General features: G+C 56.4%; 1 protein-coding gene across 5 annotated transcripts; it reads right to left on the bottom strand.

Moving 5' to 3' along the window:
* Positions 1–7: 7 nt before the first annotated feature.
* Positions 8–25,121, bottom strand: NUMA1 (nuclear mitotic apparatus protein 1). 5 transcript variants are annotated; one of them, XM_042031463.1, is made up of 26 exons: positions 25,039–25,121; positions 22,251–22,323; positions 21,209–21,297; positions 19,404–19,483; positions 18,603–18,685; positions 18,434–18,514; positions 18,070–18,154; positions 17,545–17,671; positions 15,992–16,146; positions 11,847–11,964; positions 10,277–10,394; positions 9,792–9,932; positions 9,333–9,455; positions 5,819–7,924; positions 5,085–5,126; positions 4,072–4,140; positions 3,859–3,969; positions 3,559–3,777; positions 3,313–3,458; positions 2,974–3,217; positions 1,948–2,230; positions 1,722–1,858; positions 1,387–1,611; positions 924–1,028; positions 673–840; positions 8–466 (listed from the first exon to the last, which is right to left on the bottom strand). In XM_042031463.1, the coding sequence occupies exons 2-26, from the start codon at positions 22,290–22,292 to the stop codon at positions 431–433; spliced, it is 5,133 nt and encodes a 1,710-aa protein (XP_041887397.1). In that variant the 5' UTR covers positions 22,293–22,323; positions 25,039–25,121; the 3' UTR covers positions 8–430. The 5 variants fall into 5 exon arrangements, with proteins under 5 accessions (XP_041887397.1, XP_041887398.1, XP_041887399.1 ...); XM_042031464.1 differs by lacking the exon at positions 25,039–25,121 and adding an exon at positions 24,573–24,940; XM_042031465.1 differs by lacking the exon at positions 25,039–25,121 and adding an exon at positions 24,021–24,540 and having other exon boundaries at positions 17,545–17,668.
* Between the last annotated feature and the right edge of the window lie 1,393 nt (positions 25,122–26,514).

The following is a 26,514-nucleotide window of genomic DNA, read 5'->3' as shown; positions in this document are numbered from 1 at the left end:
CAGCTTCTCCAGGAGGAGCAGGAGGATGGGGCAGGTGGGGGGGGGGGTCCCACACACAGGGAGGAGGGGGCGTGGCCCTAGGGATACCAAGTTTCGTCCCTGTAACTGGGGCTGCAGGAGATCCCTGGGGAGAGCTCAGTCCCTCCAGCCCCAGCCTGGTGCACCCACGTGTGTTTCTAGCCCTCAACCCCTGTGCATCCCCTTGCCTTGGGTCCCAGGAGGGTTTAGGGTGACAGTGGGTGCAGGAAGGGCAAGGGGGCCCTGCCATGCCCAGGCACCCCCACAGTTGTCAGTGGGATATGCAAGGCAGTCATATGGATGGCCCCACCTGTACCCCCTCAGTGCTCCTGGGCCCTGGAGGGTCTGGGAGAGGTGAGGGGATGCAGGTGGGGGCCAGGACCCAGCCAGCAACGTGGGGACTGGGGAAACCTCAGGATTGCTTGTCCTTGCGTGACTGGCGACTGGCCTGGAAAGGATGGAGTGAAGAGGGGATGTTAGGGACCATGAATATGACCAGGCCCCATGCTGGGACCTGCTGTTGCCATGGCACCCCAGGGACAGCAGGGACTGTCCCCCTTTCCCCCATGGCCTGCGTGAACCCAGGGCAGGGGTTGGGGGCACTGGGGTGAGCATGAGCTCAGAAGTGTGCCCAGGGGCTCAGGCAGTACCTACCTTGCCCTTGGGAGACTTGGCAGTGGCGATGCGGGATGAGCGGCGGGTGCCGCTGCTGGTGGAGGGTGTGGGAGTGCTCCTCTGGGTGGCTGCCCGGCGCAGCAGGCGCCTCCCCAGCTCCCTGGGGGTGTTGAGGATGCTGAATGCCATCGACTGGCGCCTCTGAGCCTGTGGAAGAGGGGCAGGACCATCAGCTCAGGGTAGGACAAGACGGGTCCCTCCTGATCCCTCTTTTTCCCTCTGAAGCTTACTTGCGTGGCTGGCTGCTCGCTCTCTTGAGTAACCTGAGAGCCGCTCTGCTCACTGCGGTCCTGGGCAGTCTGGGACCGTGGGAAGCAGCTGGTTGGCTTCTTGGACTGGAAAACAGGAGACCAGCTGGTACTGTCATCTGGGGGTCACCCTGCTGTGGGGCTGGGCAGCAATGGGAACTGAGGGGCTGCAGGGTGGGGATGGGAGTGAGGGTGGCAGTGCCCAGGGAAGACAGAAGGCTCAGGCCTTTGCCTCTGGAATGGCCTCTTTGCCAGTGCTGGGAGCATCAAGAGTACTAGACACACCACTGGATGCTGGGAATGCTGGGCACTGGGATCCAGGATCAATGGGAACATGTGGCACATGGGGGTGTTACCCACAGGGCCACAGCAGCTCCCTCAAAACCTGGAACACCTGCAGTTGTCCCCAGTAGGGTGCTGTGATGGGGGGCTGGGCTGAGCTCACCGGGGGGGTGTCAGGGCCCTGGTGGGTCTCCTCCGAGAGGCGCTTCCTCTGCTGCCGGGTAGTGATGCTGCTCGGCTGGGTGGGGGCCTGGGTGCTGCACTGGCCGCCCGCTGTGCTGCTGGCGGCGATGATCTGGGAGGGCTGCATGCTGGCACGTCGCAGTGTCTCTTCTGGGTCCCCCATCTTCACGTCCTCATCTGTGATGGTTCCCACGGAGGTGGAGGGCTGGGGAGGGTATGTGGGGATGTTGCTGAGAGGCACTGTCCATTCCTAGACCCCCTCCCAAACTCAGTTCTGGAGAAAGAGCTGCCTGACTTCCCTGTCCCCCGCCTTACCATTCTCTCTAGGGAGTAGCTGGTCTTCAGGTGCGGGGGGCGGGCCTGGTTCCGCCGCTGCAGCTCCGCAATGCGGTTCCAGTCATCCAGCTGCTCCGGCTCTTCCTGGCATGTGCCCAGGTTCATGGTGCTCCGGCCTAAATCCAAAGCAGGGAAGGATGAGGGGGATCCCAGGTAAGAGTTGACCCCTCAAGCCAGGGCAGAACCCCACAGCCCAAGTGCCTACCCTGCCCACACACACCGAGGCTGGAGCTGCTGCTCCCCTGCAAGCGCAGGGAGCTACGGGTGACTGGCCGGTACCCAGGGAAGCCCAACAGTGCTGAAGTGCCAGGCATCTTCCCGGGGGAGGAGGTTTCCAGCTTCATAGGAGTTTCCTGGGAGGGGAAGCTGGTGAGGGAACGGGTGGAGGCATCTGAGTGCAGATGGCCCTTAGCAGGGGAAGAAGTTTTTGTGGACTGAGCCAATGGGATGTTCTTGATGCAGACCAGTTCCTCAGACTCTGCCTGTTTCTGGGAGAGAAAAATTCAGAGATGAGGGGATCACAGATGGGCTTATGCTGAATGGACCTTAAAGCTCATCTCCTTCCACCCCCCCTTCCCTTGGCTGGGACACCTCCCACTAGACCAGGTTGCTCCAAGCCCCATCCAACCTGGCCTTGAACACTTCCAGGCATGGGGCAGCCGCAGCTTCTCTGGGCAACCTCTGCCAGGGCCTCAGCACCCTCACAGCCAAGAATTTCTTCCTGATATCCCATCTAACCCTGCCCTCTGTCAGTGGGAAGCCATTCCCCCTTGTCCTGTCACTCTAGGCCTTTGTCCAAAGTCCCTCTCCTGCTCTCTTAGAGCCCCTTTAGGCCCTGGCAGGGGGTCTAAGGTCTCCCGGGAGCCTTCTCATCTCCAGGATGAACACCCCCAGCTCTTCTAGCCTGTCTCCAGAGCAGAGGGGCTCCAGCCCTTGGAGCATCTCTGTGGTCTCCTCTGGACTTGCTCCTGCAGCTCCATGTCCTTCTGATGTTGGTCCCAGAGCTGGAGGCAGCACTGCAGGTGGGGCCCCACCAGAGTGGGGCAGAGGGGCAGAATTCCCACCTTGTCCCGTTTGCCACTGTGCTGGGGATCAGCCAAGGACACAGTTTGACTTTAGGCTGCCAGTGCACATTGACAGGTCGTGTTCAGCTTTTCTGTTCCCAGCATGCTGGGTCCCTGTGCAGTGCTGCTCCCAATCCCTGCATTCCCCAGCAGGGGCCCCCGCTCACATCTGTCATGGTGATGTTGATGGTAGTGCGGCGCCGGGCTGAGCGGGTCTTGCACCCGGAACTGAGCGAGAAGTCACCCGGGGAGTTGGCGCTGCTCTCCAGCTGCGACGGTGTCTCACGGAGGATGGGGGTGAAGTGGAGACTCTCCAGGGACGACTTCTTCCGGGGCAGCCGCTGAGACAGCAGTGACTCTTCACTGTCAGACTGCACCACTGAGACTTCCAACTGAGAGCTGGTAGCCTTCCTGCAGAGACAGGAGATGAGGGTAGCACCAGAAGGCTTACCAGGCCATCAGGAACAATGGATTTTTGGGGTGCTGGAAGCAGATCAATCTGGTACCTGGTGGAGTCAAGCAGCTGTGCCTCATCGAGGCTATCAGTGCTCTGGTCGGCCACGTTCTGACAGAAAGTCTCCTGTCCCTTTACTGTGGCAGTCATCACCTGGAACTTGCCGAGTTCCCGCACCTGTTGTTTGGCAACCTCCACCTGGATGGGAAGCAGGGAGGAATGGATGGATCTATCGTCCAAGTGAGGTGGTGATGGAGACGAGGACAAGGAGGGTAAAGCCCCACTATGCCATGCCCACCTGAGCTTCCAGGCTGTGGATCTGGCTGGTAAGATTCTTGCAGCTCATCTCAGACTCCTTGGCCTGCAGGATGCTCTGCTGTAGCTCCTTGGCCAGCCTCTCTGATTTGCTCTGAAGCTCTGTGTTCTCTTTCTGCAGGTGCTCCATGGCCTTCAGCTTCTCTGCTAGCTCCTGGTTCTGCTGCTTCTTGGCATCATAATGACTTTTTGCCTTCTCCATCTAGGATGTCAAGCAGAGGAATCCTGTCAAGCTTCCCAGCAGTGTCAGGGACAGTTGGGGCCACACTAGCCCCCAGCATACCTGCCCTTTGTAGTACTCAGCTGCCTGCTCCTTCTGGGTTAGCTGCACCTGCAGCTCTGCCACCTTCTCCTTATGGCTGGTGACCACTGCCTGCAGCTCCCCTTCGAGTGCCTGTGGGCAGGGGAGAGACCAGCTTAGAGGCAACCCAGGTGAGCCCTGTGGTAGCTCCAACAGCTCCAGGGCTCAGCCCCCAGGTTTTCGGTCCCTTTTTACCTTAACTCTCTGCTGCTGGGTCCAGGTGGCCTTCTCATGCTGAGTCAGCTTTTTACTCAGCTCCTCCACCTGAAAGAACATGGCTTGGTGAGACCATCTCCAGGCACAAAACTACAATCTTTCTGCGGAGGAGCACATCCCCTCCTCTCTAGCTGGCTCTAGGGCACGATGAGGAAATTTCCTGCCATGCGGTGACTGTTCAGCACCACCCACTGCCAAGGAAGATCCTGGGACAGGGCAAGGTGACAGTCACCCCATGTTAGTCCTTACAGCAAGGTTGGTTGGAACTACCCAAGTGTAAGGAACAGCCACGTGCTGGAAGCAAAGCCAGTGTAAGTTCCCAGTGCCCCAATGCTTGCGGCCTGGAGTCCCACAAGTTACCCAGCACTCTTGACACAGGTAGATAGCTGCTGCAAGTTCTGGCCTGGCCATGCTCTCCCTGCTCCAGGGGATGCTTGAGGAGGCCCCGGCCCCTGGTCACAGCCACAAGGCCTCTGCAGAGTCCTGGGTAACTCTGGCTGGGACTAGACAGGGAAATGGGGCTTTTCCAGCATTGTTTCCCAAGTGCTAACTCCTACCATATCTGAGATCAATGCTGCTCTAGCTACATCTGGCCCATGCTGTCTGAGCACAGCTGCTCCTACCAGCTGTGCCAAGAGCTGGGCCTTGGTTAAAGGGGATGGGGGAGGGGAAGGGGAAGCCATCACAGGAGTGACAGTCCTACATTGAGGAGTCCTGGATGCTCCTGGCAGCCACTTGCTGCATGTGCTGCCATGGGGCATGTGAGAAGCCATGCCAAGTGGCAGACACCAATGTGAGGGGGCAGGTGACAGGTTGGGACCCCAATTCCTACCCCCTCCCCTGGGGGTGAAGGTGCCCTGAGACCCGGAGCCAAGTGCCCCATGGCTGGGTCCATATGGTGACCAGTTCACAAGTGGAGAGGGTGGTTCCAGTGGGAAGTGGCAACAAGGAGGGCTGTGCACTGTCACTGAGCAGCCAGCACTTGGTGTTACCTGCTTTGTTTGGTCCTTCTGGATTATCTCCAGCTGCTCCACCTGCAAGCATAAAAGGTAAAGGTGAGTACACAGCTGGCACATAGGCTGTTTTTCATAGAATCACAGGCTCACTTAGGTTGCAAAAGCCCTCTGAGATTGAGTCCAACTGTTTCCCCAGCACTGCCAAGACCACCACTAATCCATGTCCCCATGTGCCACATCCACATGTCTGTTAAATCCCTCCAGGGATAGGGATTCTACCACTGCCCTGGGCAGACTGTGCCTTGGCTGGACAACCCTTCCAGGGAAGGAATTTTTTCCTAATATCCAACCTAAGCCTCCCCAGGCATAACTTGAAACCATTTCCTCTTGTTGTGTTATTTGTTAACTGGGAGAACAAGTTACCTGGGAGACCCCCATCTGGCTGCACCCTGTTTTCAGGGAGCTGTTTCACCCTTTCAGGGGAGAGGTCCCCCCTGAGCCTCCTTTTCTCCAGGCTTAGTGCCTTACCCCCCCCCATGCCCTCAGCTGCTGGTCATCAGACTGGTGATCATTCCCCAGCTTTGCTGCCCTTCTCTGGAAACACTCCAGCACCTCAGTGTGACAGTCCCTTTCACACCTAGGAGTGTCCCACACCCCCAGTCCCTGTGCTGAGCAGGACATGGATTCAGGGGTGTGCAGAAAGCCAAACACACCCCTTTTCCAGGCGGGCTCCCCCACCCACAGCCTCTCTTCTGGGTGTGGGACCCTACCTGAGTTGTCAGTCTTTGCCTCTCTTGAAGGAGTTTCTTCCTCTCTTCCACGGCTGCTGCTTTGCTGCTCTCGTATTCCTTACTCATGGTTTCCAGCTTCTGCACTGCCTCCTTAGCCTCCTGCCTGCTGCTGCTCACTAGCTCCTCAGATGCTGCCCGCAGCTGCTCCAGCTCCTGCATGTGCCGCTCCCTGGCCTGGCCCAGTTCCGCCTCAAGCTGCCGCTGCCCCTGGCTCCGAGTCTTGCTGAGCCCCTGGTTCTCCTCAGCCAGCCGAGCATTGGCCTGCTGCAGCCCTGCCAGCTGTGCCCCTGCCTCTGCTGCCTCAGCCTGCAGCCGCTGAATGGCCCGGTCCTGTTCTGCCAACTGCTCCCGCAGTGACGGCACCTCAGCCACCTCCAGCTTGGCCTGCGCTAGCTCAACTTGCAGTGTGGACACGGCTTTTGCTCTCTGCTCCAGGTCCTGCTGGTGCTGGCTTTCCAGGGAGGCACGCTCAGCCCGAGTGCTGTCAAGCTCCTGCTGCAGGGCAGCCAGGAGCTGCTCCTTCTGTAGGCACTTGTCTTGGCAGACCTTTGCCTCCTGCCGCAGCTCATCCTCCCGCTCGCTCTGGCAATGGCGATCCCGCTTCAGGGCCTCAATGGTCATTCTCTGCTTCTCCATCTCTTCCTGGCACCGCTGCACCTCCACCTTCATCAGTGAGCACCTCTCAGCTGCACGGGAGGCTGCGGTGGCCATCTCTGTCTGCAGCACCCGCAGCCTCTCCTCCAGCTTCTTGCTCTTCTCCGACTCAGCCAGGATCAGGCGTTTCAGCTCCTTGCTCTCCCCTTCCTTTTCTGTCACCTGGCGATGGAGGATGGAGACCTCATGCTCCAGGCTGCTGATCAGGCTGTTCTTCCTCTCCATCTCCTGGATGCACTGGGACACTTGCTCCTTCCAGCTCTCCTTCTCCTGCACGGCAGAGCGGAGGGACACCAGCTCCTTCTCTGCAATCTGCAGCTGCTCCATGGTGCCTTCCAGCTCCTTGGATTTGAGCTTCTCCTGGGAGAGCTGCTGGGAGACTCCCTCCAGTGCCTCAGCAGCTCTCCGGGCATCCGCCTCCAGCTTGGCCACGCGCTGGGCTGCTGTTTGCTCTGCCACAGCCATCTTCTCCTGCAGGGAAGAAATCTCAGCCCTCAGCTTCTGCTCCTCAGTCTCCTTCTCCTTCGCCCATGACTGAGCGCTGGACAGGTCAGCCTGGAGGCCAGCCAGCCGCTCCGCCTGGGCCTCCAGCGCAGCCACCTTCTCCTGCTCAGCCTGCAGCTGCTGGCAGGCCCGGCCATGCTCCCGGCTCAGCGCCTGCATTTCCTCCTTCAGCCGCCTGCACTCTTCGTCCTCCCCTCGGGCAGCAGGAGAGGCTCCCAGCGGCTGCTCCCGGCTCTCCTCCAGCACCTGGCGTGTGGCCAGCTCCTCACCCCGCTCCAGCAGAGCTGACTCCCGCTCCTGAACCAGCTGTTGTCTTTCTGCCTCCAGCTCAGCGATTCTGGCCAGGTTGCCCTCCAGGCACTCAGCTGCCCGTCTCTTCTCATCCTCCAAGATACCCTCAGTGTTACGCAGGGATTCCTCCAGGAAGAGCAGCTGCTCCTGTAGGCGGCTGTTCTCCCGGGCCAGCTTCTCCCTCTCAGCCAGCCTCTGCTGGCTCTCCTTTAGCCTGCCCTCCAGCTCCTGCAGCTGGGCTTTCAGTTCCTCTGCTGCCACTCCCTGCTGCCGTTGGGCACCCAGCTCCAGGATCTGGGCTTCCAGTTCGCTGACCTTGTGGCTCAGTGCAGCCTTCTCCTCATCCACAGCCTGCAGCTGGCTGCTCAGGGATGCGTTGGCCTGCTGGAGCTGCTGCAGGGCAGCATCCCTTTCCCGCAGGGTCTCCTCGTGCTGGACACTGAGGGCAGCCAGCCGCTCAGCCTGCCCCTCAGCAGCCTGTGCCTGTAGGTCTCGCTTCAGCCTCTCTTGGGCCCGGTGGCTCTCAGAGAGGGAGCTCTGGAGACTGGTGACAAGGCTGTCCAGCTGCTGCTTCTCCTCCTCCAGCCGCATTCCTTTGGCGGTGAGGCTGGACAGCTCCTGCTTCAGCTCCTCCAGCTGGCAAAGAGAAGAGCAGGGAGACTGTATTAGGTCTGACTGAGACAGAGAGATAGTGCTGCTCAGCAGTAGCCAAAACACTGGTGTGGTATCTACACCTTTCCTGCTACCTATGCAAAGCACAGCACTGTGAGAGCTTCTAAGGGAAAATGAACTCTAACATTCCTGTAGAGAAATGGCTGAGTGAACAGGGACATGTGTACGTGCACAATCCAAGCTATATTAGTGAACTGTCCTTGACTAGGGAAAAAAGAGAGGAGCAATGCTGATGTGGCAAGCAACAGGATGTTGCAGAGGGGGATGCTGACCATAGAAAGATAAAAACTTATGTTAGTTAGGTCGCGTGCATATTAATCTGTAACCAATCGCTTGCTATTAAAGGCCATGTGAACAGTAGCTGTAACCCAATAGTATGGAGCTTGCTTATGCGTGCTTGGGGAATTAGGGTATAACTATGGGTCTGACAATAGAATAAATGGAGTTCCATCATATCTCTATGAGAAGTGTGGTTCAGCCCGGCAGATCTCTGGCTATTCATTCCCCCCATCAGGGGTCTGGGAGTGGGCAAGATCCTGGGACGGGACACAATGTGGCCAACTGACCCAAATTAACTAAAGGGATATTCCACACCATATGATGTCAGCTCAGCTATAAAAGCTAAGAGACGTAGGAGGAACAGGGGCCATTCGTTATTTTAGTGTTTGCCTTCTGGAGCGACCACTCCACGTGCTGAAGCCCTGCTTCCCAGGAAGTGTCTGAACATCACTCACTGATAGGAAGTAGAGATTAACTTTTCTCTTTGCTTATGCACACACAAACTTTCACTTTTCCTTTTCTGCTTTAGTAAACTGCCTTATCTCAACCTTCTAGTTCTTTTCCATCTTATTTTTCTCTCCCCTGTCCCACTGGGAAGTGATAGAGGAACTTGGTGGGTGCCTGCTGCCCAGCCAAGGTCCGACTACTATAGGGACAAAACATGCAGCCCCAGGTGTCACTCAAGCTGCAGCCCACATGCTCACCAGAGCCCCACGTGCTGCATCCCACCGGGAGCTGCCCAGTGCCTGCCTTCCCTCCCATCACCCCTCCAGCGCACCTTGCTTTTCCCTCAGCCTTGTGCCACTCTGCTCCCTTGGACCAAACACCTTTTTCTCACCATACAGGAGATACTCCCTTCACAACCAAGTCATGTGGGAGGCTGGGGGAGCCAGCAGCTCCCTGGGAGCAGTATTTGCAAATTCAGCCCAAAAGGGGCTCCCTGCAGAGTGCTCAGCCCCACATCCTCTATCCAGCAGCAGAGAGCAGCAGGATCTGCCCCACATGGCTTTGCCATGCATCTCCTGGCACCTGCTGCTCTCTCCAGCTGGAGTAGTTTACCATTCAAACTCTTGCTGCAGGAGCCCCAATGTACCTTCAAAACGTCCCCCATGACTTCTCCCTTCTCCTGGGTGCTGCACTCCTCCAGCTTGGCCAGCTGGTCCTCCAGCAGAGAAATCTTTCCCTGTAGAATCTCGATTTTCTCTTCTGAGCATTTCTGGGGACAGAGACAGGACTGAGCACGGTGCGAGGCAGAAGAGCCAAGCAAGGAGAGGCATGGTCACCCAGTCAGTAATGACACCACACTTTTCCAGCAGCTTTGTCTCTCCCCACTGCAAGGTCAGCAAACTGTTCCACCATGGGGAACCCTTCCTAGGAACAGGGAGAGGCTTCCCACAGGAGTTGGCAGTTACACAGCTTCTCCCCGTGTGTTGGCACAAATGGGCAGGAAGCTCCTGGCTGCTGCATCCTGCTTGCAGTTGGCATGGCCCCCACCTGGGGGGGCTATGGGGGAGCTACACGGGGGCACCCACCACTCCCAGGGCCTCCTGACCTTATCCTGCAGGGCAGCATGCAGCTCCTTCTCCAGTTGTCGCTGCTTTTCCTGCGACTGTGCCATGGCAGTGTTGTGCTCCTCCGAGAGCTCATTCAGGGCTCGCTGCAGCTGGACCATATTGCTGGCGATCTCCCGCAGCTGCCAAATGAAAATCCCCCCCAGTCCAGAAGATGGTCAGAGTGTGCCTTTGCTGTCCAGGGCTCTGCCTACTCCCCATTCCCAAGAGCTGCAGCACACATGGGTGTCCTGGGTTCTGGGTGCTCACCACAGGCAGACAGCTCCACCCAGTCCCCAGTCCCCCACTATAGTTCCTCTTTGGATCAGGATCCAGCGCCAAAGGCAGGCTTGGTCACTGGGTCAAAGATCGCATTAGCAGAACCATAAACATCCCAGCATTCGGCACTGCCATCAAATCCTCCCCCCCGGGTTCCATCACAACCATCTGGGCTGTGGGGACACGGAGAGGACACTGGACCCCATACCTTGAAGGAAAGATCCCCATTTTCCTCTGAGAGCTTGTTGATTTTTCGGTCCATCTGTGCTTTTTCAGTCTTCAGGTCCTGGCATTGCCTGAAGGCCTCGTGCAGGCGCCCCACCAGGCTGTGGGAAAGGAGGTGGTTAAGGAGAGGGTGCATCCTGGAGGCAGGCAAGGATATCACCTGGAATCAGTGATGCTAGATATTGCCAGGGAAACTAAAGGTTCCAAGGGATCTCCATGCCTTGCTGTGACTCTACCATCAGCCCAGCTCTAAAACTGGGTCCCAACAGGTGGCAAAGCAGAGAAGAGATAAGCAATGTTTGTGCTTTGCAGAAGCCAAACCACTCCAAACTGAGGGCAGAGGCAGCTGTGGGACTCCAGCCACACCCCTGCAAAGGGACATATGTGAGGAAAGGACAAAAAAGACACGACACTTCCAGTGGCGATTGGGATGCCTTTCCTGAGTAAACAATGGCACAGGGCCAGGGCAAACACCAGGACACAGTGTGACAGGTGATTTCAAGTGTGTGACGAAGCCCAGTACATAGGATCAAAGTGAAGGCCTGGGAACGGGGCTGGAGTCAGGAGTTCCAGGATCACCCTGAAAGCTTCCCCTTTTCCAGGGCAGGTGAGAGCCACATGGACAGCATACCCTTTTCACATAATAGGAATAGCTGCTCCCATGCAGGATTTGGGTTAAGAGTGGGCTGTTAGAACAGGCTGCGTGGTTTGGGACTGGATCCCTGCCCACTGCAATAAAAATGGGCTGCAGGCCATAACTGCCCTGAGGGCATGGGCAGCACGATGGTGGCACAGCCATGTCCTGGGCTGATCCCACAGCATGGGCAGCAAGGGAGGAGGGGATTCTGCCCCTCTGCTTATCTCTAATGGGACCCCACCTGCAGAGCTGCCTCCAGCAGCTACTTCTGATACTGTCCCCAGTATCAGAAGGAAGTGGAGCTGCTGGAGTAAGTCCAGAGGAGACGCTCCAAGGGCTGCTGGAGCCCCTCTGCTCTGGACACAGGCTGGGAGAGACTTGGGGGTGTTCAGCCTGAAGTAGAGAAGGCTTGAGGGACACCTCAGAGCCCCTGCCAGCACCTAAAGGGGCTCTAAGAGAGCTGGAGATTTTGGACAAGAGTCTGGAGTGACAGACCAAGAGGGAATGGCTTCCCACTGACAGAGGGCAGGGTTAGATGGGATATTGGGAAGAAATTCTTCCCTCTGAGGGTGGTGAGGCCCTGGCACAGGTTGTCCAGAGAAGCTGTGGCTGCCCCGGGAGGGTTCAAGGCCAGGCTGGATGGGGCTTGGAGCAACCTGGTCTAGTGGAAGGTGTCCCTGCCCATGGCAGGGCGTTCCAGCTGAATGAGCTTTAAGGTCCCTTCTGACCCAGACCCTTTTTTGATTCTGTGCCTGCTGTCTTCTCCCCAGGGCACAGCAGCAGAGGAACAAAAAGAAGGTTTGCTTTCTCCCGTTTCATGTACTGCTAGGGAAGAGACAGACAACATGGGGTCTGGGGATGTGAGAGTGACAAGGTCCCGCCTAGCAGGAAGGAGAGGATGTTCCTGGAGGACTACCTCTCATTCTTCTCCCTCAGCTCCTCCATTTCTTTGGGCTCCAGCTGGTCTTCAGCTTGCTTCTCGTTGAGCTTAACCAGGCGATCGATCCGCTGCTGCATCATGGTGATCTGAGCATCTGGGGAAGTGGGCAAGAAAGGGCTTGTTACCAACTTTGTATGCCACCTGAAGCCCCCACAACAGCATTTCTGCACAGAAACCTGCACCAGGAGATCCAAGAGCCAGGCTACCAGTGGTGCTGCTCAGCATAGGTGTTGCTTCAGTCATGGCTTTTGTTGCCCAGGATATATAAGGGAATACGAGAGGGAAGGAGGAACCTGGAGTCTCACTTGAGGCCTGGCAGGATGGACCATGCCTGAGCCGAGTTGTGGTGGGGTCAAAACAGAAAAGTCAGAGAAACAAGGAGAGATGTGTAGAGAAATGGCTGAGTGAACAGGGATATGTGTACGTGCACAATCCAAGCTATATTAGTGAACTGTCCTTGACTAGGGAAAAAAGAGAGGAGCAATGCTGATGTGGCAAGCAACAGGCTGTTGGGGAGGGGGATGCTGACCATAGAAAGATAAAAACTTATGTTAGTTAGGTCGCATGCATATTAATCTGTAACCAATCGCTTGCTATTAAAGGCCATGTGAACAGTAGCTGTAACCCAATAGTATGGAGCTTGCTTATGCGTGCTTGGGGAATTAGGGTATAACTATGGGTCTGACAATAGAATAAATGGAGTTCCATCATATCTCTATGAGAAGTGTGGTTCAGCCCGGCAGATCTTTGGCTATTTCTGGCGCCCAACCAGGGACAGTTCCTTCGAGGAAGATACACTCGCCGATCACCAAAAGGAGGGTGACGATGACGAGCGACAGAGATACTGCAGGTGGAGAGTGTCGACCACGAGTCAAAGGATGTCGGTCAGGCCGGTAAGAAGGGTCGCTACCTTCCCTCCGTCATACCCTGCTAGCATGGATTTAGAGTTTGCGGCAGGACAGAAATTACTCCTCAGTATCTTTGCTAAGCAAGGGGAGGAGGTCAAGGAAAAGGATCTAAATAAGCTCGTTTTATGGGCGCGGGAGTATGGACATTTGCGAGTCCCCCCCTCCTCTTTGATGCAGCCGAGTGAAGTAGGGGATCACCTCTGGGACTGTACTATCCAGTGAAAAGGGAAAGAAATGACAAACTTAGGGCCCACCTGGAGAACTGTTATAAATGCCTTGAAAAATATGCAAGCCGAATCAAAAGTAGCTGCGGCTGCGGTGGAGGAAATTGCAACACTGCTGGGGTTGTCACTCCTGCCCGAACTACGCAGCTCAGAGGGCTGAGTGGACTGTTTAAAAGCCCGAGCGCGATAAAAGGGCAGAAAGCAGAGAAGCACTTTGAGACTGTCAGTGAGCTCCTGCGGGAGCAGGAGAAAGAGCTCTTGCAATCAGAGCCAAAAGAGGAAGTTACCACCACCGTGCCTCAGAGCAAACTGAAGGCAAACGCGGAAGTTACAGTCGGCCAGGCAATGGGCGGGGCAGCGGGCAGTCCTTCTTGTCAGCCGCGCCTCTACCCTGCTGGCCCGCCCCCTCCGCAGAGATCCATCCCGGACCACAGCCTGTTTCTCTGCCACAGACTGTTTCCCTGCCGGAGCCACAGACTGCTTTTCAGCCGGAGCCACAGACTGTTCCTCTGCCAGATGATGACATACCAATGACAGAGGTGACAAATGAGCTACGTGCTCATCCCCCAGGATCTTGTGTGAACCCACAAGCATTGGAAAGATGGGCTCGTCAAGTAGAAGAGGCAATGAATCAAATGAAACAACACTTTGATTGTGCTCTGTCTTCTATGGAAGAGAAGCTCCATCAGAAGCACGAGCCACAACAGGGTCCCACCGAGTCCCGAAAGGGTGTGGCCCAGACGGCCCTGCAACTACAGGAATGGGCTCGAGTCGAGCCCTCTGCTCCACCTCCCGACTTTGAGCCAGGACGTGGCACGTACAGCAGATGTTCCCAACCTTTGGGAAGTGAACCTTCGCTTGGTGGCTGACAACCTCACATTTGGACGACCACTCGGAGTCTGGGAACAGTCACCGAGTGTGCATGCTAATTGCCGCAGAAATTGTTTATGCTGGTATAATAGCTTGTGCTTGCGCTTGTGCTGTGGGGGCTGTGGGGAAGAGCTTATTAGGGGAACTTGGAATGTAGATGAGCGAGGTACTTTATGCCGAGAATGTTATCAAGTGCCTGAGACAAGAAGTTTTAGGCAGTGTGCGTCTATCGTGCTCGGAATTCCACCACAATGGATTAGAGTTAGCTCATTCAGGGATCCACACGAGTTTTCACTAAGCTTGGAAGTGTGGGCAGGGAAGGAAGCCATCAGTCGTCTGCAAGTGAGTAAAAAGACCACTGTAACCCAGGCATGGTGCCCTACATGTGGCTCCTCCTCTCAAGTACTTTCACCCTGAGTAAAGCTGTGATAACTTCAGTGTCAGAAAGAGAAAACATGTGGGTAACATGGGCTCACCAGGCGAACCAGACAGATTTCTGTCTGGCCATGGGGTCGGCAGCAGATCCATTTCCCACATGTCTAATTGGCGTGCCATGGATCTCACTCGAGGGCACGTTTCAAAAATGGGTGACAGATATAGGGAAAATCAATGAGGAAGTGGAGCAACAAATGCAAAGCAAAAGAAACCGGGGCGAGTGCTTAGGTTGTTGGTCTAGTTACCAGCACTCCTTGCAGCAAACCCGTATTATCGCCAATTTAACAAAAAATGCAACCTTGCCTCTTCAAGAGCTACAGCTTTATGGGTCCCTCTTTCCCAGTACGCTTGTTAACGTAACACCATGGACCAACTGTTCCAATGTGGTGCCTCCAATGCAATATGCCTCCTTTGCACGGAAACAGAATGTATCAGGACGCTCCATTGGAGGCTGGAACGTGCCGGCCACGTTGGGAGGAGCTGAGTCTACTGACACAACCGGAGGAAAGGTTTTACCTCCTGGAGTGTTTTTGATATGCGGAGATAGAGCATGGAATGGGATTCTGCATAGTCCAGTTGGGGGTCCTTGCTGCCCGGGAAAGCTAACTATGTTTGCCCCTTCTATACGAGCATGGAAAAACATTACGGCATCAGAAAGTTGGAAAAATAGGATGCGAAATAGATACCAGCGTAGTGTTTCCATGTTTGATAAAGACTGTAATGATAAGGTAAATATTATGAGTTTGAGTGCATTTATACCATTGGCTATTTTTAACCCAGGGGGTGCTGCAGCTCATGGCTATAACAATCTGAAAAAGTTGGCCTGTTGGTCAGAAAAGGAATTTAATAGGACTTCCCATATATTAAATGAGCTTTTAACTGATGTAGATAGCATTAGGCATGCTGCAAAATCGAGCTGCAATTGATTTTTTATTGCTAGCTCACGGCTATGGTTGCAAAGAGTTTGAAGGTATGTGTTGTATGAACCTGTCAGACCATTCCCAGAGTATCCATCGACAGCTCTCAGAACTGCAGGATGCTTTTCAAAAGATACAGATCCATACAGACAGCTTCTCTGAGTGGCTGTCCTCGCTTGGTCTGACAGGGTGGTTAGGAAACCTGGTTCAAGAAGGATTACGTCTGCTAGCTACACTAGAAATTGTAGCAATAATAATTTGTTGTGTTTTTGCGTGCATACGGAAAGCTTTAGAGAAAGTTGTTCATCGAGCTTGGCTTGTGCAAGAAGAAAAAGGGGGAATTGTAGAGAAATGGCTGAGTGAACAGGGACATGTGTACGTGCACAATCCAAGCTATATTAGTGAACTGTCCTTGACTAGGGAAAAAAAGAGAGGAGCAATGCTGATGTGGCAAGCCGACAGGATGTTGCAGAGGGGGATGCTGACCATAGAAAGATAAAAACTTATGTTAGTTAGGTCGCGTGCATATTAATCTGTAACCAATCGCTTGCTATTAAAGGCCATGTGAACAGTAGCTGTAATCCAATAGTATGGAGCTTGCTTATGCGTGCTTGGGGAATTAGGGTATAACTACGGGTCTGACAATAGAATAAATGGAGTTCCATCATATCTCTATGACAAGTGTGGTTCATCCCAGCAGATCTCTGGCTATTGAGATGTGTGCCCCACAGACACCTGCACCCCAGGACATCCTGCTTGCGACTCACCCTTCTCCATGATGAGCTTGTGATTCTCCGCCATCTCCACCTCCAGCTCTTCCCGGTTCTCTCTCTCAAAAACCAGCTGCTCCTTCAGCCGCCGCAGCTGAAACTGGGGGGTCTGCATGATGTCTCCCATGGGCGAAGATGGAGTGCTGGGCAGGCTGGAGGGAGGCACAGAGCTGGATTATCCTGAGCTAGTGCAGGCCCCATGCAGCCAGACCACTCTGCTACCCCCATCTCTGGGGCAGGTTCTCCTGCCTGGCTCCCCAAGGAACTGATGCCTTAAAAACCATTTTTTCCATATTTGCCCCTGGAGGCCTCCAATTAAAGACCAGCTTTTATATTACCTCCTATATTAAAATTGTCTTGTATGTGTGTTGTTTTATTCCTAGATTTTTAAGGCATCAGTTCCTCCCCCTTCTGGTTCAACCCTCTTCTGGAGCCCCCCTTTTGCCAGTTGTTTACGGGAATGTGTCTTGGGAGGGTGGCTTGTCCTTGGTTCCCAGAAGAATTAAGATTAGGAGAGGGTCTTTGGAATGTGTTTTGCCTTTCTGTCTATGGGGGCAGGAAAAATACTGGAGACAGTTAGGAACTATATAACTATACAATAATAGTCTACAGAGCTACGAATATATATGAAGAAAATATAAAAGCAAAAATCATTTTGGCATCAGGTTCGCAGGAAAAACTTTGATGCCAATCACTTGAGCCATGCTCCTCCTCTTGACTGTACTAATGCCAGCCTCTAAGTGCTGTGCAAAAACCACCACCAGCATGCCCAGGTGGCCAAGGGCATCCTCGCAGTGACCCAGCAGGGTTAAAGCAGTGACTTCCCGCCTGTGCTGGGCACTGAGGCACCTCCAAACCTGGGTTCAGTCTTGGACCCCTCACAAGAAAGACACTGAGGTACTGGAGTGTGTCCAGAGAAGGGCAACAGAGGTGGGGAAGGGTCTGGAACATGAGTCTGATGAGGAGCAGCTGAGGGAGCTGAGGGACCTCAGACTGGAGAAAAGGCTCAGGGGGGACCTTATCACTCTCTACAACTCCTTGAAAGGAGGATAGGGCCAGGTGAGTGTTGGTCTCTTTTCCCAGGTAACAAGGGACAGGACAAGAAGAAATGGTCTCAGGCTTTTCCAGGGGAGGTTTAGGTTGGATATTGGGAAAATTCCTTCCCTGAAAGGGTTGTCCAGCTATGGCATAGGCTACCCAGGGCAGTGGTGGAGTTCCCATGCTTAGAGGGATTTAAAAACCATGTAGATGGTTTTTGGAGACATGGTTTAGTGGTGGCCTTGGCAGTGCCAGGGGGACAGCTGGACTCAATGGTCTCAGAGGATTTTTCCCACCTGAATGATTCCATGATTCTAAAAGGAGCTAGAGCCAAAGCTCACCCCCACCATCCACATCACACCAGAGCAATGTACAGCAGGACAGCACCAAGGCAGAACAGGGTATTCCGGGAGTCAGCATGCAGCCTGGCTACATCTGCGGGTCCCAAAAGCCACCCTATCCACTCCCCCCTTTCCTCACTCCCCCTGGCAGCCAGGAGGCAGGGGACGTACTTGGTGCTGCGGAAGGAGGAGATCCTCTGCAGCTCCAGGAAATGCACCTCTCGCTTGTGTGGGAGAGGGGACAGTGGGGAATGCTCCTCAAAGCTGCTGCTGGACATACTGGACGAGGATGGCTCTGCTGGAAATAAAAAGGGAGAAAAAGGCTGGGATCTTTAATATCTGAGGGGCTGAGCAGCTGAAATCTCAGGGGCATGGGAACCACAAATCCCAGTAGGGGTGGAACAGCCCAACTGAGGAAGCCATAAACCTGCCCTACATCCCCATCCCTCCAGCTCCACAGCCCTTCCCCAAGCACTCTGCTACCGCAAGACCGTCAGCATCCTACCTGCTCCACTCCTCCAGGGAAAGGCTGAGGTACTGCTGAATAGGAAGAGCCAGCAGTTCTAAGGCAGCCCTGCTCTTGGAGTTTACAGGGTGCTGTCTTGTAGCTGAGGGCATCCAGGTGGTGCAGCTGCCTTTATAGCTGGGCAGGTACAGCAGCACAAACAGGAGGAAAAGCCAGGGCCCAGCACTCACCTTTCTTCTGCAGAAATGGCTCCAGATTCTCATTCAGGCACTCCTCGTTATCCAGCACAAATTTGAGGATCGATGCCAGTTCAGCCTGTGTTGGGAGGAGCTGCAGAGTTAGCAGCTCTTCTGCAGGTCACAAGGCAGCAACCACAGCAGGCGTGAGGCAGTGGGCAGCTCCCTGCCTGCCTGTGCCGGTGCCCACACTTGCTGCCACAAGCTTTTGATAGCCCAAAACCAGAGAGCACCACAGTGCCCACTCCACACTTTTTCAATGGGATCCAGGAGGGCAAGTCTCGGACCACCTCCCCTCAAAGGCACTGCTGCTTCCCCCTGCACCCCAGATCCAGACGAGGAACCCCAAAGGGATTACCTGGGTCTTGTAGTCAAATTCATTCCAGTCCCCAGGGTTCTTGCAGCTCATAGAGGTGTGATACAGGAGCAGCACAGCCACCTGAGCAAGGCAGGAAAAGCACCACTGACCCCAGGCCAGTCATAAGCACATTGGTGCCGGCTGGGACTAAAACACGCCACGTAGTTACCTTGGCCAGTGCCAGCTCCTCTCCATCCAGGAGTTTCTGTGCAGAGACCAGGTTCTCTGCAGCCAATTTGTGTCTGCAGAGCTCTGCAACATGAAGAATTCCTAATCATACAGGTGCCACTGGGCACACTGCCTCCCCTGATGTGACACTCATGGCCAGGAGGGCACTGTAATGCATCCCCAAGGAGAAGGGACATGGGGCAGGATAGGCTGAGATCCCAGTGGTCAGCCTTGGCAATTAACTCTGACCGACTTCTATAGAACTCCCTTGAACTCCACCCTAAATCCGAGCCTCCCCAACTTGGCATCTCCCCTCCAACATCAGCACAAACAGAGAGTTCCATCTCTGGAGGGTGGGATATGAGGTGGGATATGGTTTCTTGCCCCCAGGAAAGGCTGAGCAAGAGTGTGAGGTACTTCCCATTTCCCCTCCCAGGATTTCTGCTTGGGTAAAGGTTTTCCACTGGGATTTTAACAGCTTGAGTCCAGGTACCCAACTAAGAAAACTGCTCCAAGACAGCATCACCAGAGCAGCCACTGGCACCCTGCCCTTCACACCCAGGACCTCCTTTGCTCTGAACCCAGGCTCTGGCAAGGATTTCCATCTGGAAGTTTCCCATCAGGAAGCTTTCCCTCCCACAGGCTGCTGCAGGAAAGCTGCTGGCATCTCACAAAGCTGCCGATGCAGCATGGCGGGGTCACTTTGTGGAGGGGGAAGCTGCAGACAGCAGAGCAGACCCCCTCAGGGGTCAGGAGCACTGAAGGGGCAGTTGCTTTCCCCAGCACCAGCGGAGAGTCTTACTCTGCAGGAAACCATGGATGAAGGAGATCCTCTCTGGCAGCGGCTGGTCCAGCACAGACTCCCCCTCCTTGCTCCCGTGGCTGGAAGAGTGCAGGGTTTGCGTTAACTCTTACTGGAGGGATTAGACCAATGCCAAGTTTTGTGCAACAGGGTTCACTGAGCCTGGGGCTGGCTCTGGGGCACTGCTCTGCCTTCCACCCCCGCACCAGGGGCAGAAGAGCCAGGGGCGGCCGTGCCATGCATGGGAGCGGAATGCCCTGGAATCTCCCTGCTGGGAAAGCAGCTGGAGCTGGGCAGCCAACGCCCCCCCGGCACTGCTTCCTCCTCTGCCTGCCAGCCCTGGCATCCAGCACAGCACAGGGAGCTTGTGGTGGCCCCACCAGCCAGGAGGCACCACAGGGGCCAGTCCATACATGGAGCCTCAGGCTTTTCTTCCTGGACTTTGGGGAGGCTGAAGCTTCCTCTTGCACTTATTTGCAACTACACTCTTCCTGAGCAGGTGCCAGTTCACGGAATATCCTGAGTTGGAAGGGACCCACAATGATCATTGAATCCAACTGCAGCCCAGAAACAGCATGCTGAAACCCCACACCAATCATGCTTGACCAGCACTGCTTCAGTACTGGCACTTACTCCCAAGGTGCCAACACCAGGAACCTGGCCCGGGACAGGGGCTGCCACGAGGATTTGCCCCTCCTCACGGACTTCCCCTGGTGCCACCGGGAGCTCCGCAGCTCAGCCAGCTGCTGTGGTGGCTGCCCTGCTGCCACCCCACTTTATCAAGCAATGGCTAGGCCTCCTTAGAGAGCACACGCCACCGGGATCCCTACTAATCCGAGCTGGAGCACAGACCCAGGAGATTAACCAGGTCTGACTAAATATATCTGTGGTGCAGGCAGCTCCTTCCTCCCCACCCACTGCAAGCAGATCCCTGCTCCAAGCAGGCTCTTCTTACCCCGCGCAGGAGGTAATTATAGCAGACGGGCTCCCAGTGAGCCTCCCACCGGAAGGGTTCAAAAGCAATGCATGGCAGCCTCACACCCTCTCAATTTGTTTTGCCAGCTCCTTAACCACCAGGCTTCATCCTACCTCTGATGGCCATTATGGTCTGTAGGTTTTAGTTGCCCCTTGCTCCCAGGCAACGAATGCAATTTCTGAAGGAGGCATTCCTCCCATCCCTGCCCATCCACCTCAGGTCCCAGGATGGAGCAAACAGGCTCCATCCTAACCACACTATTCTCAGCAGGAGCCTGACATCCACAGGCAACAGAAGCACTTCATGAGGCAGAAACTGTCATTCTTTACACTGCTTTCCAGATACAAGGCTTCCTCAGGATCCCAAGGCTGCCACTCAGGAAAACTTGCTGGGCTGTTCCCTCATCAGAGCAGCATCAACGGAAATGAATAATCTCCTGTGCAGCTGCAGGAACCCCTGTGCCACTGGCAGCAGCACTCAGGTCTTTTCTTCAATGCCAGGAGCAAACCTAGATGTTAGTGCCAGATGTGATAACAAGTCTGAAACGACAGGAACTCTGACCAAAACACTCCCTGGGCAGCTCTGTGGGACCAAATAGCTCTGCCCAGGGCTCTTGCAGGCAGACCCCAGCTGTGGAGTGGCACACAGGAGATGGAGATCACAGCATCTCATATGCCAGAGGAGGAATGAATGAACACCCCAAGACCCCCACTCCCACCCTGCTCAAGAAAAGAGCCCCTTAGCTCCTGGGGGCCAAGGCCATGGCTCCAGGAGGCAGCCCAGACCTAGCTGGGTCATTTGAAATGTGCACACAGCTACCCATACTCACATTTTGTGGATAATTCTGATGAAGACACGACAGTCCTGGAGCTGGGACAGATCCTTGAGGGGATCGGGACAAACCTTTGTGCTGTTCACCTAGAAATGGGGTGGGACAGTCAGAAGGCAGAAGCCAAGACAACACTGTGCTGTGCCACCCACCACCTCCAGTCCTGGCAGGGGACAGTAAGATTCCTCTGGGTGTGAGAGTAAAAACACCCCTTCCAACCACCCCTGCCCAGGGAACAGATGAACATGAGCCCCACAGCTCCACATCTGTGAGTTTGGCACAGGTCCCATTTATCAGGCTGCTGGAGCCCCTCTGCTCTAGAGCCAGGCTAGAAGAGGTGGGGGTGTTCAGCCTGGAGAGGAGAAGGCTCCAAGGAGACTTTAGAGCACCTGCCAGCACCTAAAGGGACTCTAAGAGAGCTGGAGAGGGACTTTGGACAAAGGCCTGGAGTGACAGACCAAGAGGGAATGGCTTCCCACTGACAGAGGGCAGGGTTAGATGGGATATTGGGAAGAAATTTTCCCTGTGAAGGTGGTGAGGCCCTCGCACAGGTTGTCCAGAAAAGCCGTGCTTGCCCCATCCCTGGATGTGGTCAAGGCCAGGTTTGGATGGGGTTTGGAGCAACCTGGTCTAGTGGGAGGTGTCTCTGCCCATGGCAGGGGATTCCAGCTGAATGAGCTTAAAAGTCCCTTCCAACCTAAACCATTCTATGATTCTTTGCTTGGACTTAGCAGTGCTTTGTGAGACAGACACAACAACCCCTTTATAGTACAGCTGCTGCCTGCTTCAGGTTCAGCTCCATCTCCCAGGCAGTTTCCATGACCAGACCAAGCCATTCCAGCATTTCTGGTTACTCAACAGGAACGGTGAGCAAGGTTTCTCCTGCAAACACCCACCTGCCCGGGACCAGTGGGAACTGGGCTACCCTAGGACCTGCCCCAGCCACAATCCCTCCCGTGACCAGCCCAAGCATTGTGCCCTGATGCTGCCAGCAGCACATCCCACCTATGCAGTGAGCTCCAGCAAAGGAGGGGGGACTTACCCAAGCAAGGAGAGCAGCAACTCTTGCACCGTGAAGAGACATTGTGGCCAGCCTGCCAGGTCACTGCCTAGACCTAAAGACACCAACAAAGGGGGGGGGGGTGATAAAAAAGGTAAATTAATTACGCACCCAGCACCAGGCATTTGTGCCCACCAAGGGAGGACATGCCCCTGCATCTGGCCAGCTGTGCAGGAGCAGCCAGCATCCTCCTGCTTCCCCACAGGCAGAGTGGGGAGCAATGCTGAGCGGCAGCCAGGTCTACTCCCACAAATTAGGATCCTGACAAGGGGTCAACGGAAAACTGCTGCTCGGGCTCCTCATCCTCCTGCCGTGCCTCCTTCCCTCCCTTCTCACCTCCAAATGTCACTAACACTTCTTGCCTGGCAAGGCAGTGGCCAAGCCATTGAAGCGCTGCCAGCTCCCCTTCCCACTGCTGCTGGTGAAAGAACCACCTGCTGGGGGCACAGGGAGCTCGCTGGGCATCGCTGCACTGGGTGGGAGCAGGGATGAGCTGCCCTGACGTGATCTGGGATCACTGCCAGGTCCCCTTCACAGTGACCTTTGCCTCCATGCTCCAGTGCCACCCTGGTAGTCTTCCAGGGGAGGGGACTGCTGGGAGCCAAAAAGTCACCCAGATGAGGAGGGGGCTCCTTACCCTGTATTGCATCTGGACACCCCCGCCATGATGGGCCAGGGGCCTGGTAGGGATCTGCAGCTGCTCAGCACAGCACAGCCAACCAGTCATGGTGGCTTTGGGGACTACGGAGCTCCCACTGCTGTCAGTCCAGCTGGGAAGCATAGGATCCTCAGCAGGACAGGTCCTCCCTCCAATTTGGCTAAAACCCAGCTCCTTGTCCCATGGCTGGGTCACTCAGCACCTACTGTCCCTCCACCCGGTGACACAGCCAGGACCTCTCCCTAAAAATCCACCCAAAAGCAGCGGGCAAAGCACTCGTGCAGCACTGGATGCAGACCCTCGGAGAAAACCGTGCTCCACCACCGTCGAGCTGGGTTTTACTGGAACCAGTCTGCAGACACGCTGGTGCCTGGCATGAGATCCGGACGGACTGGGCTACCTGCTCCTGCCGCGGTCACAGCCTGGCTCGTCACTGGTGACACTGGCCACCCTGAACATCTGAGAAAACGCCATGACCCTCCGTGAGGACGTGCCATTCGTGATGGCAGGCGGGAAGTGGTTGGGGAGCCCGCCAGCAGCCGTGAGCGCCTTCCAGCCGCATCCCCGAAGAGAGCAGCTGCAGGAGGGCGTTGGGGACCGGGGAACGAGCCCCGGAGGTGGCGGCGGCCGCGGCGGCATTGTCCTTCCCCGCTTTCCCCTCCGCCGCTCCGGTCACAGCACGGCGTTACGCAAGCCCGCGCTCCGGAGCTCCCGAAGTGCCAACGTGCCGGGGGGACGCACCCGCGGGCTCCGGGCTGTCCCAGGCCAGGGGTTCGGCTGCGGGAAGCACCCAGGCGGGGTAAGCGACCCACGGCAGCCCCCGCGCACGGACGGGCCCGCAGCTAGCGCGGGGCGGAGGGAGAGAGCAGCCGCCGACCCGAGCGCCCGGATGTTGGCGAGCCCGACGCGGCCACCCGCGGCCCCGGGGACCCGCACCTCGGGCGCTCGCGAAGCGCCGGGCCGGGAGCCCTACGCTGCGGCGGGGCGGCGGAGCTGGGCAAGCTGAGCTTCGCCTCCCCCGCCTCCCCTCCTCCGCGCCAGCCCCGTGGAAAACAAAACAAGGAAGAGGCAGAAAGTCTTTGTTGGGGCCTTACCGGGGCCGCGCGGCCGTCGTCGGCGAGCTGGGGTTAATCCGCCATGAGCGCTGGCAAGCCGGGGAGGATCAGGGAGCCAGCGGCCACGCACAAAAGAAAAGTTGTTGAGCTTCTCTTCGGCGGGGCTGGCAGGCGGCGGTTCCCCTTCCTGGCCCTGGGCCACCCCACGTCACCGCGCCGGGGCCGCGCTCGTTAAAGGCGCACAGCACAGAAACCTCCGGCGCCGCGCCATGGGGAAGGGGAATCGTCCGACCCTGGCCATGGACGCGCTCACTGCCATCACCCTGCCCCGGCCCCGGGTGACGGAGAACTGCTGGGGCCGGCACAGACCCGCTCCCGGCCCCAGCGCAGCTCAGGAAAAGCCGGGGGCTCGGCAAAGAATGCCCCCCGATGCTACGTCTCCCTCTAACCTCACTGGAGTCACATCCCAGCTGACCCCTGAAAAATTCCCCCCGATACGCACACACCCCGCGGCCATGGATTCAACGAGAACCGGACCCTACGGGCCGCAAACTGGACCTGGCAGGGGTCGGGCGAGGAAGGAACGCTCACCCCTCGCTGCTGTTCCGGAAACTCTCGGAAGTCATCCCCGCAGTGTCTGGGCTGCCTGAGGAGGCTCGGGGCCGCAGGATGGGGCTGCCCCGAGCACGGCACAGGAAGGGCACAAGGAGAGGGTTCTTTCAAACCGGCGCTGGGGGCAGCAGAGGAACCCGCGAGGAACGCGGCCGCCGAATGCCGCTGGCGAGGGCTCGGACTTAGCCAAGACCCGGGAAACGAAGGATCACACGCCCGAGCCCCAACGCTCCGGCCGGGACCCACCCCCGTCCTTAGGGAGGAGGACGTCGCTGAGCTTGGCCGGAGACGGAGGCTGTGCCACAGGCGTGCCCCGCCGGCCCGAGGGTTTCGCGCCTTGCCTGCCTGTGGCAAAGCCTCGCTGAGCGCTGCGGCCCCGAGCCCCCGCCGAGGGAACCGCCGGGGCCCGCCCCCTCCCCGCAGGTGACCTCAGCTTTCCTCGTACCGTGGCTGAGGATCGTGTCCGTCTTCGGCGTCCTCGGCGTCACCGGGGTCGCCGGGGCTGCAGTCGTACTGATGGTCGAGTACCAGACCGGAGCCGACAAGGTCTGGGCCGCGGCCGCTCTTATTCGAACGGCAGCGCCCGCCCCCGCTGCTGCCCATTGGGCGCCGCCGGGCTGGGGGCGTCACGCAGGCGGGCGGACCGCGAATCGCGGGGTCCGGGACACACGCGGGACTGCAGCGGGGAGCGCTCTGCGGGTCGCCGGGACACACGCGGGGGTCCGGGACACACGTGGGACTGTAAGGGGAGCGCTCTGCGGGTCGCCGGGACACACGCGGGACTGTAAGGGGAGCGCTCTGCGGGTCACCGGGACACACGCGGGGCCATGGGCTCCGGGGGAACTCATGCAAGAATCCAAGCGAGGGAAGCCCTAGTGTAAGGGGGTTATAGCGCTGCCTGGGGCCAAAGGGAACACAGACAGGGGCCTCCCGTGAAGGCATAGTGACACACATGGGACCAAGGGGATGCGTGGGAGTGTGAATCTCAGGCCCCCACTCAGAGGTGAAGACACACGAGGGGTCCTGGGTGCTCGTAGAAGGGATTGTGTGGGGCCACATGCAGGGCAAGGAGTACATGGAAGCCCCCAGTCAGTCAGGGGACATGGGGGAGGGGGGGGACTCTGGAGGTGTGTCACATGCAGACACCCCACTCTGCCCTGCAGTGCCAGCTGGGCAGGGGTCCTCACCAGCCCCCAAACCTGCCCTGACCTACTAGTGGGGCCTCATTTCACTTGGGGGGTCCTGGGCTTGTCCCCACACCCACAGCCCTATTTCATCCTGTAGAGGCCCAGAGAAGTTGAGTTTAGTCATGGACTGGATTGTGGTGGTGCATCCCCCCGCCACTGCCCAGGCCCCATCAAGACCTGCGAAATGCTTGTTAGGCCTTCGCCTTCACCAACAGCATCTGGGCTAAGCCCCTTTTGAGCTTATCAGATATAATCTGTTCCAAGGAACTAACAGATGTTTAACGAGCATCTGTTTTTTAATGAACAAACTTGGAAACTCATTTTTCTTGCCTGAGTAACAACCCAGGTGAAACAGTATTTTTGTCATGGAACCTTCAACCAACTCAAATTATGGCCAGGATGGAAAATTACTATGACTAAAGCCCACTCGCTTGCAACCTTCTAGACAGCAATCCAACGTGAGACCATTTGAGCTCTCATTTATAAGGGGCTAATGCATACTGAAGCCCACTCTCTAATGATCCTATAAACTGCAGTCCAAAGTCTCACAGAGCATTCTATTCCCAGAATATAAGAGAGCTAACTTGTATGTCTCAAATATAGATACTGGATGGCTGTTGAACCAATCAAGGACTGTTGGTAATAAACAAGGATTGTTGATATTAACACACCATGAGAAAGAACAAGATATGGCTGGAGAAGGGGGGCAAGGTGAGATAGGCCAGCACCAGAAA

Source organism: Corvus kubaryi, unplaced genomic scaffold (assembly GCF_017639235.1).
Source record: "Corvus kubaryi isolate FWS band 111438036 unplaced genomic scaffold, C.kubaryi_AGA036_p1.0 37341, whole genome shotgun sequence".
Lineage (NCBI taxonomy): Eukaryota > Metazoa > Chordata > Aves > Passeriformes > Corvidae > Corvus > Corvus kubaryi.
This window is presented reverse-complemented; position numbering and strand designations above follow the sequence as displayed.